The sequence below is a fragment of the Magnolia sinica genome, chromosome 17 (assembly GCF_029962835.1).
Source record: "Magnolia sinica isolate HGM2019 chromosome 17, MsV1, whole genome shotgun sequence".
NCBI classification, from domain to species: Eukaryota; Viridiplantae; Streptophyta; class Magnoliopsida; order Magnoliales; family Magnoliaceae; genus Magnolia; species Magnolia sinica.
Genome location: NC_080589.1, coordinates 19,239,429 through 19,256,212, shown reverse-complemented (window position 1 = coordinate 19,256,212; position 16,784 = coordinate 19,239,429). Strand labels below are relative to the sequence as shown.

The following is a 16,784-nucleotide window of genomic DNA, read 5'->3' as shown; positions in this document are numbered from 1 at the left end:
AACCATATTTGCCCTTGATGATTATATTCTAAAGAGAGTCTCCTTCAGACCCAAGCCTCCATATCCACTTTCCCAGAAGGGCCTGATTCATAATCTTCAGGTCTTTGACTCTTGCTCCTCCATCCCGGAAATGTTTACATACCTCTCTCCATTTAAGGAGGTGAATCTTCTTCTGATTTTCCTTGCCAAACCACAAGAAATCTCGTTTAAGTTTATCAATGGACGCCAAAACAGAAGTAGGGCATCTAAACAGGGAGATATAATACAGCGGAAGATTGGATAATGCTGCCTTAATGAGGATAAGTCACCCTCCCAAGGAAAGATAGCGGCATTTCCACCTGGCTAAGTATTTCTCGAATCTGTTGGCAATCTTGTCACAAAGATGCTTTGGGGGCTGGCCTAAAGAGAGAGGAAGGCCCATAAAGGTGGTAGGAAAGGAAGCAGAGGAGCAGCCGAATATAGTAGCGCAGGAGGAGAGCTCTGCTTCTGACAGATTAATCCCGAACATCTTGGATTTCGCTAAGTTAACTCTCAACCCCGAGACAGCCTCAAAACACCGGATCATCGTGTGAAGATTACCGATGAAGTCGGAAGATACTTTCTAAAAAATCAGGGTGTCGTCGGCAAACTGAATGTGAGAGATAGGAGAAGATAGACCTGGCATAGAGCTCTTCTCAATGAGAAAGAGCTTCCCCCAAAGGAGATAGGGCGTCCCCTTGGCGCAGCCCTCTCGATGACTTGAAGAATCCTTTGGGGGATCCGTTGAGGAGGATTGAGAAGTGGGCCGATCCCAAACATTCTCCTATCCAACTTCTCCACTTGGCACCAAAACCCATGCGAGATAACATATATTAGAGGAAGCCCCAATCGACGTGATCATAGGCTTTTTCGATGTCCAGCTTACAGAAGATACTCTTCGACCTCGATCTGTGGCTCGAATGGAGGCATTCGTTAGATATAAGAGCACAATTGATTATTTGTCTACCTTGAATGAAAGTACTTTAGTTGGCCAAGATGATCTTGCCCATGACTGTCCTTAAGCGGGAACTTAGGACCTTTGCTAGAATTTTATAAGGGCCCCCTAACAAGCTAATCGGAATGAGAGCAATAAAGGAGGCACCGAGCCCTTTAGATAACCTGCCCCTTTTATGAAATTCATGAATGAAATCCATCACATCTTGGCAAATGAGATCCAAAATTTTTTGGAAAAAAACTATGAGAAAGCCATCCGGCGTAGGAGATTTCTCTCCACCAAGAGAGTCTACCACCAACTTTACTTCTACTTCTTAGAAAGGAGATTCAAGAGCCACCGAATCTGTCTCGTTTATTGTGTTTATTTCTAGGAGATCTAGCTGAGGTCTGGCTGAACCATCAGAAGAGAGAAGAGTGTGGAAATGATGGATGGCTTGAGCTGCTATTTGATCTTTTTCTTCTATTCGAACCTCATTTACAGTGATGCTTAAGATTTTTTTGGATCGGGCCCTCATGTTGGCAATATTGTGAAAGTATTTGGTGTTCTTGTCTCCTTTTCTGATCCAATTGGATCTAGATTTGAGTTTCCAAAAGATTTCATCTTCCAAAGCCCTGGCCGAAATAGACTGAATGATTTGGATTTTGCGACCCAAGCGAACGGGAGACATAGGAATGGCTTCAGTCTCTGTGTCAATCTTTGGCAGCTCTGACAGCATAGACTCCATATCTGCTTCTCTTTTTCGTAGAACAGAGATCTTCCAGCGTTTCAGATTTTCTTTTAGGAGTCTCAGCTTACAAAGAAGCCTATGCCCTGCAAACCCCTCCACCTAGAATCCCGACCACTAATCAGCGATCATCTGATTGAAGCCGTCGATCAGGAGCTAGGAGGAGTTGAACCTGAATGGTTTACGGCCCTAATTGTCTTCTTCCATGAACAACATGATCGGGCAGTGATCAGAAGTTGTTCTCGGGAGGGCTTGCTGAAAGACGGAGGGGAAAGCTTCTAGCCATTCTGGGGAAAGATGGAACCTGTCCAGCTTGGACTGAATCAGAAAACTTCTCCCATCTGACCAAGTGAATTTGGCACCTAACAGAGGAATGTCAATCATTTCTTGGTTTTGGATCCATTCAGAGAAGGTCCTCATAGCTGACATGACCCTTCTTCTACGGGAATGATCTTCCACAAACCTGGTTATGTTGAAGTCACCAACAATACAACTTGGACTTGAGAAAGACTGCCTGGAGGAGGAGAGTTCATCCCAGAAGGCTGACCTGTTGGAGGTGAGAATTGGACCGTAAACAGTGGAGATAAGACACCGAAAATTTGATGATTTATCTTGAAGAATCACCGTCACCGAGAAATCATCGATATAGGAGGATAGGAGATCCCACATCGAAGCTTTCCAACCCAACAAAATACCACCCGAGCTACCCTTGGCGTTAAGGGAAGCCCACTTCACATCTGTCGCTTTCCACAGAGAAGCCAGAAGACCATCCTTGAGCTGAGACACTTTGGTTTCCTGGAGGCAGAGGATATCCAGATTCCTTATTCCCACTAAATCTTTAATTAATCTTCTCTTCTGTTTAGATCCCACCCCCCTAACGTTCCAAGAAATTATTCTCATTGGGGCACAAAACTTCCCCAGGTGCCCTGTCTTCCTCGCTTTTAAGAAGATTTTGACTGCATGCCATAGCTCGACGCTAGTCGTTGAAGCTCCCGATTGCTGGTAGACATGGAGAGAGTTCTCTCTAGGGTTCTAGAGGGAGGAAGAGGTCTTCCTCGGAACTCAATGCACTGAAATAGCGCTATGTAGTCCTTCAGTCGATCCCCAAAAGAAAACCCTAGGGATCTCCTGATGTGGCCAACAACATCTATGATCCATTTCTTGTCTTGGATCATTTGGATTAAGTCGGATCTGATTTTTTCTTCTTCTGGCGTCATATCGTGGGATTCCTGCTGAGATTGGGGGAATTCTACTTGCATCTGCAGAGGTTCGGCTTTGATGATGTCGTAGACTGTATGTTCCTAAAAAAGGGTTATCGGTCCAAGATCTGACCAATCTCGGGATGGGGAGCAGGGAAGAGGGGAAGGGTTGGGAGAAGAGAGGGAGGCTTCAGATTCGAAGGAACGAGATAGAATGTTTGAGTCGACATCCTCTGTGAGACGATCGCCGATGTTGATGGAAGAGGGAGCCTTGCACGGTAAACCTGGAAGCAGATGGGTGCACTCGATCTGGTGCTGAAGTAGATGTAGGTCTGGAGAAGAACCTGAAACTGGAGACTCTGTTGATATTTTGAAAATACGCACCACTCTGCTTTTTGTCTGAGAAATGGGTTTTGATGGGAAGTTAAGGTTGATTTCGCTTGGACCCAACAACACCCGGCCCGTATCCGAGAGACCGTGCTCGGACCCGATAAAACCGAGTTTGATATTACTTAAGGCCCGAGATTCTTTGAGATTGACGCCTTTCTCCATTTGTCCCTGCGACGACGCATGATGACGTGGCAAAATCTTCCTTGAACACGACATCGATTTCTTGAGAGAAGAGGCGTCAGACTCCCTTGGGCCCAACGCCTGAAATTGGAGACGCGGCTGAGTCTCCGAAGGACACGTAAGCTGACCCATGTCTCGAGAGTCGGCGTTCTCAGAGAGATGAGCACCTGCCTTGAAGACATGTGTCGTTGAAAATGATGTCTTGGTTACGTGTTTGTCGAAGGAAGTGTATGGTGCTCCGTGGGAGACTGGTCTCCGTACGTCTTCATCCTCCATCTCCTCTGATGCAGCTTCCGTCATGGGAGGCGGAGGTATTCTAGACCTCCATAGATCTCCCAACCTTGGGTAAACACCATCTGCTGGCTCTCTTTGCACCAGGAGATTGATTTGCCTATTGTCGACGTGGATCGATATGTGCAATGGCGAATGCCCTTCTTTCTTCTCACCCGAGCTCTGATCACTGCCAACTCCTCTCCAATTTTGGTTTTGAGATCCAACTCTAAGAAGGAACCTAGGCAGGATGCCGTAGAGATAAAGAATTCATTGTACTAGCATTCCAGAGGGATTTCCTAGATAAGAACCTAGGTGTTCTCCATCCCGAAGATTGAGAAGTCTTCCCACGTCTGAACTTTAGCGGCTGGCCCTTCCTTGTGTAGTTGTCCTGCCATGATCAACATTTCGGAATTAAGTCCGGGACATAGCTTAATCCACAGTTCATTATAGTCGATTGGTTTTATGATGTAATTCTCCGGATGATATCCACAACATTCTTCGATCCATTTCTTAACTTGAGGAATTGATGCCCCATCTTTAGTGATGATGACAACGGTGTTTGTCAGTTCCGTTCTAGCTTGGTTGAACTGATCTTGATTGATGCGGAGGACAGTCTTGAACTCAGTGGAAATTTAGTTCCGCTCTTGTTTCCTGCTTCCGCATCACTGCTTGTCGAGGGGTTCAGAATTCCCTTCGGAAGATCGTTAGCTTGTAGGAGAGCGTCTTTGAATGAGAAACCTTCCAAACGAGGATGATGAGATCGGGGTTGAACTTCTTTGGTCTTGTTATCTCCTTTTGTCTTTGGGCCTTTGTCTCTATTTTACATTGCGTTCTGGACCAAACTGCGCCCTTTGAACCAACATGGGGAAGCCTCTGAAACTCTGCCCATGAAGCATTTCCACCGCTCTAGCCAGTTCCTCCTCTGAACTCATCCTGACCAGGGCGAAACCTCTGTAAAAACCGCTTCTCCGGTCTCTAGACATGATAACATCCATTACCGCATCAGCGCGACCAAAGACCCTCGATACATTAATGGGGAGCCACCCTTCCGGGTATCCTTTGACAAAGAGGGTAGGGAAAGAGGCCCTATTTCTTCCCATTCTGGCTGAAGAGGTTTGTTGGCCTTTTCTTCGAGAAACCTACTTCCATTCGCTGATATCCTGAATCCCCGCCTCTTAGTTGCTCCCGCCTCTGCTAATCCCTTCTCTGTCGATTCTTCTGTTGCTCTGATTCCTACTTCTACTGCTCCCTCCTCGGTCGTATTGTCTGTTCGTCCGGCTTCAAATCTCGTCCGGCTCTGTCTTCTCGTGTAGCTTCATCTTTCGTCTGGCGCCATCTCTCCGATGAAGGATCCAGATCTCCTATCAGCTACGCAAACGGATTCTAGTCAGGTTAATAGTTATGGGAGTAGTGAAGATCTTCCACTCAAAGTCATGTTATCAGCCCTCAATTTTCCATTCATAGCATCTTAAGTTCCACGTTTAACAAAAAAAATCCAATTGTTGGTTCACTGTTCATTCGGTGATTGAGACGACACTTATTCTTTGATAGAGAGTTTTATGCAAAATTTGGTGCAATTATTTTGCATGAAGTTCTATGCATTCGAACAATTTTGATGCTTATATTCATTTTAACTGTTTTAAGTGTTTTGTTTATGCCACCTTCCTAGTTTTTGCTTCCATAAATAGAAAAAGAACATAATTTCATAAATTCAGTAGCAGTTCCTGTTTTCTTCCCTCCATTTAAAAGCTTTAAGATTTGGTTTTATAGGTTCACAGCAGCCCTTCGCATGGCCATTTAGAAGTAGAAAAAAAGTCAAGACTACCCATACACCTCCAAGATGATGCCCCTAATCATAGTCCCCACTCTCATTCACTAAATACGTGTCAAGAGAGAACCTTGGAATTCATCTCTTCCAAAAACCTTGTAAGACTACTGAATGCAAAATTCTCTGACTGCCCCTTGTCATCTTATTCCTGCTAAGAAGAAAAGAGAATCAAGAAAGTGACCACCTTTTTATTTTTATCAACTGAATACATCTAGAGAGAACCTTGGAACTCACCTCTTCCAAATACCTCGTAGGACAACTGAATGCAAAATTCTCTAATTGCACCTTGTCATCTTATTCCTACTAAGAAGAATAGAGAATCAAGAAAGTGAGCACCTTTTTGTTTTTACCAAGTGAAACGTCTCATACGCATTAAATTAGTTGAATTGCTAAATTTCTCCTTACCAAGGGCACTGGATCAGCAAATGATGGTTGGTCTAACCTCAATAAATGAATACATAAAATAAGCATGAACCAAATGAGTAATGATATTCCTTTTCTTTTGTTGAATTCCTCAACGGTGGCCAGCTGAAGTTTATCATCTGCAATGGTTTCAAATTTGGGTATTTCCAAAAAAAGTTGGCTAGGTTTGGAGTCCATAATAACCTGTTGAAGAGGGTTAAAAGAGGACCAGTAGACACCTTAACTCGGATCACTAATCTTCCTTATGACCTAGAGGGATGAGTGCACATATGCTTTCCCATGGTCACCCCTTTGTCCCTCCTGTGTCAGTAAAGGAATATTGCATGCTAATCTGTTTTTTAAATCATTATTCCCTTGCGAGTGGATGAATATAAATAGTCATGGGAAAACATTATTGAGTTTACTACAATTCTATACCTTTGCGAAATGTTAGCTTTTGGGGCATCTCAAATTTTTAGAAAACGAATTTACAGTAATTGCTAAGTGGAAAAGCATTTTTGAAGTGTTGGGTATTTTTTAGGGCATTTTGGAAATTTCTCTTCTTTCTTACTTTTTTTTTGAAAGATAACAAGAAACTTTCATAGATGGGGGTGCTGAGGAAGCACCACGAAGAAAAACAAAACACAACTGAAAAAAAAAAACACAACTAATAATTACAAAATTTCTGCCAACCCTTACCCAAGGCCCATTCAATAATGAAAAGCCAAAGAAGACTAGCAACCCAATTTGCACTCCTACATTCGTTTTAGAAGCATCTCCCATTCCTTTCTCCCTAAATTGACCATAAACCAGTGAGCAAGCATAGCCTCCAAATGTTGAGTTTACTCCAGAGGACTATCCCGTGCCAAGCTGATAAGACGTCACCGACCTCAAGAGGCATGGACCAATCCACACTGAACCTACCCAGAACAGAGGCCCAAACACATCTTGTGAATGGGCAATGGATGAAGAGATGATTAACCGTCTTGATGTTGGACAATACACATAGAGCACATATTTGGGATAGCCATAGATTGCTTTTGTAGATTGTCGATCGTTAAGACTCTTTTTCTCCCAACCAACCAACCTTAACCCCCAATGCGTAACATGGTTCATCTTCCCCACACCCACCCCACCACTTGAAATAGTAAGGTAGAAAGATTTAACCGAAAATGTACCTGATTTATTCTTGCGCCACACCAAGCTATCTCCTTTGTTGTCCAAGGGACAACAGAGATATAGGCCTTCCAGAAGGGCTATGTACTCAATGTCGTCATCCCGAAGATACTGCTGACGAGGCAGAGCCCACTCCACCACATTGCACATAGCACTTCCAACCGAGACGTCACGTTTCGAGGCAAGGAAAGCAATCTTCGGGAACCTAATATGATAAGGCAGATTGCCCATCCATATATCTTCCTAGAATCGGATCTTCCTCCCATTTCCCACTTAAGTTTCATTTTATTCTTTTATCATGGCTGTCTCATCTCATTAGAAGTGGGTGGGATTGATCTTTTCTTTATGAGAAAAGTCATTGAAAGGCTGTTGGGTCTTGTTATTATGCCTTGAAAAGATGCCAAAAGAACTTTTTGGTATTTTATAGATTCTGGCTAAAAATTCTAGTTATATTTCTGTTTTGTGTCTACTCAAACTTCTTTTCATGCTCTTTTTGCAGATATGCATGTATTCGACTTCATGCCACTGACAGATCCTTTGCATTTGGTAATGTTTGAATAATGATATTATTTAGATTGATTACAATGTTCAGACATTTGATAACAGGAACATTTTGATTTCTTCTGATGTTGAGAATATATGACTTGTTGAATTTCAATCTGAAAATATTCTACCTTGAATGGTTACTGTTTGCAACTTCTTGCTCTCCTTACTATCTATAACATCAATATTATCCCGTCACAATCAATTCCCTCAATGGAGCTATTTGGTACCTCATATACTCACAAGTTCTGTTTCTCTATTTTATCTCTGATGATCCTTTTAGAGGTGAATATTGTTCTAAATTCTGATTAACCTCTCATAGGAACGATTATTTGTTGGTAATCCTAGGTTCAGCATTGATCCCTTGTTTCGATCCTAATGCCATGGATCACATGGATTGAATGTATAGATTAGATGGAAAATAAGGTCTATATGAAAAGGGCACTAGTATCAGACAGTGTTATTATTGCAATTATAGGGTAGAGATTTGAGGTGTTCGTCAAGAGGTTATTGCTTCCAAGTTCCAACATATTTGGTTCTTATCCAAACCACCAGCATTTTGGGGTCAAAGTTGCTGTCATACTTGTAGGCATCATGGGACTTATCATATGTGCTGTTGTAGCAATCTGTTGCCATTACTGGTAACCTTTAGGTCCAATGATCATTGTCTTTCTTATACTATGTAAAAAGCTGGGAACTGACTTTAGATGATTGGTTCTATGGAATGGAACTGTGATGTATGTACTATGATACACAATGAGCAGGTTTATTTATTTATTTATTATTATTATTATTATTATTATTCGGGCATATGAACAATGAATGAAAAGATGGTCAATAGATTCTGCCTCTGCCATGCACATAACACAGACATTGGGAAGCACCATGGACTTTTGCTGAAGGTTATCCACCGTCAACATGTTTAGTATTACTTTCATCTTACGCTAAATTCCACTAGTGGGTATGGTAGGTGCAATGCATTGAGGGAGGGAGGGAGGGAGGGGCTGCAGGCTAAACGTGCGTGCGCACACACAGGTTATGGGTGAATATGGGCTACTCACATATGCCCTTGGAGTAAGTAAATACAGGTTACTCACATAAAAATTAACATGGTACAATCAGAAATGCCCCTGGAGTGGGTAAAATCAGCACCAATCATTGGCAGGGTGGGTAAAATCTGAACTGTTAAGCACGCATAGACATTCAGAAAAATCTGAACTGTTAGGTATGCCTGGATGTTCATACGATCTAATTACCCTTCTCAATGTTAGAAATTCCTTTCCAAATTCCTTTTGCAATCCATAGTTCTGACACTACGAAGACTCGTTCATGGGTAAAATTGTCCCTGGCTATGCCCATTATATGTATTAGAGAAAAATTGTTCAATGAATAACACGTGAATCCTTTTTCCAATAGCAAGGTGCCTTTTGATTTGATCAAACTATGATTCTTTTGACCTAATGCATGTCTTTGTCCATGCTATTCATATTGTTGAATGATGTCCGCAGTGCCTATCTTCATTTTCCCCTTTACTGCATATACACTTTAATGTGTCTTTTATGTTTATGATGCAGGTATGTTGCAATGCATGTAAGAAACCAATCAAAGCCAGCCAGTTTGCAGCACATGCAGGTTAGGGCTTCCATTTTGTTGTAGTTTTTAGACACTTTTGTTACACTGATTACTGCTTATACCTTGAACACCGTTATTGAAATTCCTGCTGTTACTGAGTACTACACATGGTGTACAATAGTGCTGATCCTCTCAAGCAGTCTTTTTAATTGGAGAAATGATCAGATTCAGCAGCTATACTCGAAATTATGATACTGACATTGGTCCCCCCTGACTCGACCCCCATTGGTACACTGAGTCATACCATTGGCTGTCCATTGATTTTGATGTTGTGTCCCATTTAATAAGTTGATCGACCTGATTCTCATATCAGGTGATCATCATGGTGTGGCCCACCTTTTGCATGGATTTGATATTCTACACATAGACATGTTGGTGGGAAAAATTGCTGTCATAATTCATGAATTCTGATACAGCCATTGTATCTGATCACTTCCCTTTCAATCGCTCTTTGTATACCCACTTTCCATGTTAATTTGGCAATACCTCTAACTAACAGGCCCAAGCATTGTGGTTCCCTGAGAGTGGTTGAGTGCCTGCATTTCTACTTGCTCAAGTGGGCCCAACCACAGGAAACAGTTCAGAGGTTCTGTGGGGGGCCCACCATATTGTTTATATGCCATCCTAACCGTTCATTGTGTGCACCCCATGTGGATGAAGGGACAACCCTAAAATTTAGCCATTAAAAAACTTAGGTGTTCTGCACCACACGATTTAGTGGTTGTGATGCATGATTTCACATTGTTCCTGGTGGTGTGGCCCACATGTTTTTGACAGGGTGCCTCTAATGCATGGTTTGGATGTCTGACACATCACGGTGGGCCCCACTCCAAGTAGAATATATGGTATAGTTTCCATTATTGCATTAGAACCGAGCTATATAAAAGTGGTTATGTAAAGGCCGTTACATAAAGGTGAAGTGGCCACCATTACGTGTTATGGGGTTATAATGGCAGTTACAGAAAAAAGAAAACGACAACCTGTAACGGCACCATAACAGCCGTTACGGGACCAATACATGTCTTTTTAAAAGAAAAAAAGTAAAAAAAAAGAAGTAGAGGTTGTAACGGCCCGTATCGTAACGGTAATGGTGGTGACTGTTACGACCACCATTACCATTACGGAAATACCTTGATTAGAACCCTTATGGTCGGCACTAGATTGAGGGAGGGAGGGAGGGTTCCCATTGTTTTGCATTATATTTTGCTACTCTGCCGCATTATTTTCTTTTTGAGACCAAAATATTCAAAATTTGGTGGATATGGTGCTGCATGAAGTGACGTCTTTTGTTTTTTTTTTTCAGACCGCTGTAGGTCACTGAATTCTAAAGAAGATATTGTCTTGGGGCTTGATGGTGGTACTGGGCATAAGAAGCCTCCAAGGAAAGGGAGGAAAAAGTTGCAAACATCCCATGATGGTATCCTTTTTTTTAAGTTGTTCGTGGGTATTTCGTTTCTTGTATTTCTTTCTATATTCCTTGCTAAGTAGACTAGGTTTAGATATGCAGTTTCTAGTTACTGATGAAATTGTGGTTGATGAAACCGATATTCTTACATTTCTTGTTTTATCGGGGCTATTTTAACATATTGAGTTGCGGATTGGAGTGCCCACCACGGTGTAGAAGTTTCCTTCCTGATCACAGGCATTGGACCAGTTGAGAGCTTGGGGGGTTTTGGGGGCTGTCTTCATGATGATAAGAAACATATTATCTTATTTTGGGCTTCCTAAGGTTAGCCATTTCAAAATCTTGGCAAAGCCAGCTACATTGGTTTTGGAGGGAAGTGATATAATTAGTATGCGAGACTCAGCCAAATTGACAGAATTAAAAGAAGAAAGAAATTACAAAAATGTTTGGGTATTTTCTTTCGCCCTTTAAAATGCTAGTAAAGGTGGTTTAAAAGATTAAAAAAGATAAAGAAATTGTTGGGCGAGATCGTAGGAACTGAATATAATTGCTGGTGGGTCATGGGTTGGGCGATTTACTTTTGCACAACAGCATGGTGAACGAATCTTGGGCCATCCTTGCTTCTACTTGCCAGAAATAAACTCTGATTGATGCAGTTCAAATACAACTCTGATTGATGCGGTTCAAAATCCAAATAAAAGCTTAGTCAATGTATTTTCAGAAAGTGGAATAGAGGAAACCAAAATACATCACTTGGAGACGCCATTGGGATGTTTGCTTGCTGCCCAGAAAACTGCTTTTTATTTTTATTTTTAACCAGACTCTTTCTGTACTCTGGGAACGTCTAGTGTTTTTCTTTTGGTTCTGCTTACCAGAATGACATGAAATTTAGAGGGACAAAATGGACTCATCCAAAATTTTCCAGAGTAATTTTTAGTTTAATTCTTTAACTGGAAGTACCACACATTTCCAGAGTAATTTTTAGCTTAATTCTTTATCCGAAGTACCACAAACATTGCAATCAATATAGAATATAAATTGATAACTGCAGGAAATGAAAGGATTCTCTTACGTAGCTGATGAGATGCATACAATTTCCTGATCCTTGCTAGTGGGAAAAGGTTGCTGCATGTCCTACTTATCTGTGTATTCAAGAATTTAAGGTGACTAATTGCTGCCTATCCTCGAGAGGATAAGGAAGAGGCTTTAGGCAACTTGCACCCCCAAAGGCATGAACAAGACGAGCTTCTCATAGAAGTAGAACCAGTCAACCTTGTTGGGCATTTTGGCTTCATAGCTACTAACCTTCTCATGTAGTGTTCTAAGTATTGCCTTATCAATATCGCTACATGTATCGATGACCGGGGATACGGAAACTTGTATCAATATCACTAATACCCAGTAAAAATATCGCTAAGTGAGGGAAACAATGGGAGAAAGGTGGATATTTAAGAATAAATAAATTGCAAAAAATGGCCACATGTAATAAGTTTCCATTTAATAGGTGCCTAAACCATGCACTGTCGGAAAAATAAAAAAAAGACTGCAATTATAACCAAAATGAGTTCATATTATTCAAATATCATACAATTCAAGTAATAAAACACAAACAATACATCTGAATCTGTAGATGGGGATGATATACTATGTCAGAACCAAATATGGATGGCCCAACTGGAACACGGAACCTATGGCGAAGCAAAAAGTAACACTGTGACACTGCTTATTTGCTTTTTAGATAGTCCCAACTTTTAATTAGTTGACATTTGTGCAGTTCCACTGTTTTGGGCCATTTTTTGAAGGAAAACGATGGGGGTCCATTGTTTTGAGGGATTCCATGTGTCTAGCATACATCTGACCTTGTTTTGCTCTATCTTTGTTGAGATTCAGGTTTGTTGTATGAAGGTTCCAGATTTCTGAGTTTAGGTTGTCGACTATACACAAAAAGATGGGCGTATACGGCATCTTGTTGTGGATTGCTTGGTTGATTTTCCTTTTTATATCTGGTCATTATCAACCCTCTCTACTACTCTAGTATGGACGATAAGCTCACTTTTGGAGCTATTATGGGGCCCTTTGAGTCTCACACCTTGTTGATTACCATCGTTAAGTGAAATGGAAACAATTGTTTATAATGGGCTCAATTGGGCAAGCTATTTCTAGGTGGAAGGGAGACTTTCCTATATCTTGGACGACCCAATCGATTCTATAGATGAACGTTATAAAACCTTTACTAATGAGAATTGTCAGGTCATGACCTGGCTTCTAAACAACATGAAGGCTACCATTAGTAACTCTGTTATGTTTTTGACATCAACTAAAATGATATGAGATACTATTTGGGACATGTATTTAGAAGATCACAATATGTCCAGAGCGTATAAGTTGATTTTAGATGTATGTGAGCTTCAAAAGGATGCCAGAAGCCTGAAGGAGTATTTCACTATTTTATGTGGTATGTGGGATGAGCTAGATATGTACCATCCTCTTCCTTTTAACCGTACTCATGACCATGAACTCATTCAACAATAACGTGAAGAGACTCGAATTATGCAATTCCTCTCCGGATGAAATTCAAAATACCAAAGTGTGCGCCATCAGGTCCTAGCTATGTAGCCCTTTCCTCCACTTCCAGTGGTTTATGCTTTTGTTCAAAGAGTTGATGTCTATCTTCTACTATTGTGGCTACTGTCAGATTTGCATACATAGCTATAGGTCTTACTTTTCCTGATTTCAGTTCTAAGGCTCCTTGTTGGAGCTTCCCGAGTAGTAGTCGTCCTCCTGGTTATGGTGGTCGAGGCAGGGGTTGAGCTCTTGATAGAGGCATTCGTGGTGACCGTGCTTTTGGTGGTTGTGGTCATGATGGGTCTCCCCATTATTGTACTCGTTGTGGTGTTACTAATTATATAGTTGATCAATGTTGGGATATTGTTGGCTAACCTTCGTGGGCAGGCTCCTGTATGACCGGAACAACATCATTTGATTATCAGAAGACTCGTTTGGTGTCTTCAACATTATCCTATGACATTTTTGCTTCAGGCAATTCTGTCACTATATCCAGAGAGGCATATGATACTTTAATGCAACGTCATACTCAAGATGTGAGTTCTACTTCTAGTGCTAGCTTAGCTCTGTCAAATACTGCTCTCCATGTGTCCTCTTCATCTCCCTCTTGGGTCAGACTTTGGGGCCACATCTATGGCATGTTTACTTCAGGCGAATCTGTCACTATATCTAGGGGCATATGATGCTTTAATGCAACGTCAATGCATCATACTGAAGATGTGAGTTCTACTTCTAGTGCTAGCTCAGGTCAGTCAGGTACTACTCTCCATGTGTCATCTTCATCTCTCTCTTGGGTTAGACTTTGGCGTCACGTCTCACGTGATTGGTAAGCTCCATCGTTTTAACTCATCAAAATTCTAGTCAGACTAGTTTTGTTACAATCGCAAATGGTAATGTATCTTCCATCTCTGAGACTAGGTTCATCACCCTTTCCCACCATGCAATTATCTTTTGTTCTGCACGTTTCTTTCAATTGAATCTGTTGTTGGTTAGTTCTTTTACTAAGTTATTAAATTGCTTTGTAACATTCTTTCCTTTTCATTGTATCTTTTAGGACCTCTAGACGAATCAGACGATTGGTGGGGGCCTTGAATGTGCTGACATTTACTTCCCTCGATGATACTCATGCGAGTCCTATGAGCGCTTTGTCCCTAGATAGAGAGTCTGTGTCTAAATGGCACAATCATTTAGGAAATTCATCTTTATCAAGACTAAAACTCATCTTTCCCTATATTATTGTTCTTAAACCATTATGTTGTGATACTTGTGAATTTTCTAAGCATCATAGAGCCGTGTTTCATCCCAACACAATTGGAAGGAAGCCCAAACCTTTTGAATTAGTTCATTCTGATGTATTGCTGGCAACCCCAAGTGTAGGGTCGCGATGTAGTAATAACTCGGTGAGAACGAGGTCGAATCCATAGGGAATGAGGAACACGGTTTAGAACTAATCTAAATCTAACTTTGTTATCTAGGTTTTTAATCCAGCGATGAAGAAAAATGTTTTAATTAATAAAGACAAAAGACTAAGGATCCAAGAATCTACCTATAGCAATCTCAATATTTAATCTACTTGATTCAACGATAACTTGATTGGAATCGAAGTCCTATCCTATCCAATCGGATGATGGAACATTTAAAACATAATGGTATTCTTAACTTTTCATTAGTTTAGGGCCTGTTTGATTTTCTAAGGTAAACGTAATTGCATTGTAAATACGTAATGATTATTTCCATAGGTAATTACCGCATTGTTTTCTAGGATTGATTTGACTGTTACTTTTTTCAACGCTAAAATCGAGGATGCTGCTAAATATTTGTGGGGCTCACCGTGATGTATGTGGATTATCCACACCGTCCATCTGTTATGCCAACTGGATTTAGGGCATGACCCAAAAAATGAGCCAGATTTAAATTTCAAGTGGACCACACCATAGGAAAAAGGTAATCAAACACCCACCGTTAAAAACTTCTTAGGGCCACTGTTTACTTTGGTGTGGGCCACTTCAATGTTGGATCTGCCTCATTTTTCGGCTCATGCCTCAAAATGTCATGGTAAAGCAGATGGATGACGCAGATATGTCATATACATCATGGTGGGGCCCACAAATTTAAGTTAATCCTTTTGGACCGTTTTCCCAAGCAGAAGTACCTACCTATTTCCAAACAGGGTGAAATTGTAATAAGCTGGTATTTACAGGGCATTTACAATGAATTTGAAAAATCAAACAGTTCCCAAATATCCATCTAATTGTAATGATCGTAGGGAATTCAATCATCTACCATGCCCATAGACGATTGTGAACAACAACTTTTACAGATCACACAATTCCAAAGCCAATAAGATAATATCAAAAGCTTTTACGGCATCTACTGTAATTTTAGTCACAATAAATCATAGAAAACTGGAAATATATCTTTATTTAAACTAAAATTTAATGGAAATTCAATGTTTATTTGACTCAAAGCAAAATAAACTACAAGTTTCATCCCTTTACCTTAACTAAGAGATTAGCTTGAGAAGACTAACGTCCTAGAAGAAAAACAAAAAGATCAACTAGAACCCGTGAATAAATTGAAGTGGAAGAACGTTGTCGACGCTCCACCTAAGCCTTCTCTCCCTTTCCAAACCTTAGAAGATGATTTGGAATAGTCTAGGGACTCCTTTAAATAGTTTTACAACTCAAACCTTCGCACCGCCTTAGAAAAGTTTGCAAACCGCCTCAAATTTACGCACTCTGTGCATCTTCGATGGCAACTTCGATGCCATCGGGGATGTCTTCGATTACACCTTCAATTGCATGAAATTATCTTTGATGTCATTGAAAATTATCCAGAACTATCCAGCGAGTTGAGTCCGAAATTCCTAAATTGCCGATGCCATCGAAGTCTATTTTTGGAATTATTTCAGGACTTTCTCTTTTTAGACTCAGAATTTTAGAAAATGATTTTTCTAGCCAATTTTCAGGATTCGTTTCCTTCATTTCAAATCTTTGATTCTCTTCATTCCTCACTTGGTTTCCTTGGATCTTGGGCATGTGAATTCTTCATTAATGACTTCCAAATTTTTAATTCTTCATTATCTTCTTTTGAGATCTAAATCCATCCTTTTAAGTGCATATTCATCGTAAGCTTCTAAATTTCCTCACATGATAAAGACATATATAATTAAATTGAGTTAACACTAATATGCCAGGAAAGCTAATGTAATTAAAGGATTAAATATGTAATATTTGAGTCTCAACATTTATAGGGTCTGAAACCTTTTGATTTTGTCATTTTTTTTAAAAAAATTTACACACACTCACACCCCACACACACCCACGCACTCACACCACAATGGTTTTTCACAACAATGGGTACTTGAAACCATGACCTCGTGTTGAAACTCTTGTGAGTCTACCATTGAGTCGTAAGTAAGGAGTAGGGACCCTATTGATTCTGTCTCTGGTTATAAATATTTTGTGTCTTTTATTCATGATCATTCCCGAAGG

At 40.7% G+C, this 16,784-nt stretch overlaps 1 protein-coding gene across 14 annotated transcripts in view; it reads left to right on the top strand.

The window, feature by feature from the left end:
* LOC131230412 (SCA7 domain-containing protein SELMODRAFT_431321-like) overlaps positions 1 to 16,784 on the top strand; it is a 98,795-nt gene that overhangs the window by 46,967 nt on the left and 35,044 nt on the right. For all 14 annotated transcript variants that reach the window (XR_009164022.1, XR_009164023.1, XM_058226331.1 and 11 more), the window contains 3 exons: positions 7,645 to 7,691; positions 9,263 to 9,320; positions 10,624 to 10,737. Coding sequence is in view for 12 of the 14 variants with exons in the window: in XM_058226331.1 (XP_058082314.1) it covers positions 7,645 to 7,691; positions 9,263 to 9,320; positions 10,624 to 10,737 (219 nt within the window). In the remaining 2 variants the exon portion in view is untranslated. The remainder of the gene's footprint in view (positions 1 to 7,644; positions 7,692 to 9,262; positions 9,321 to 10,623; positions 10,738 to 16,784) is intronic.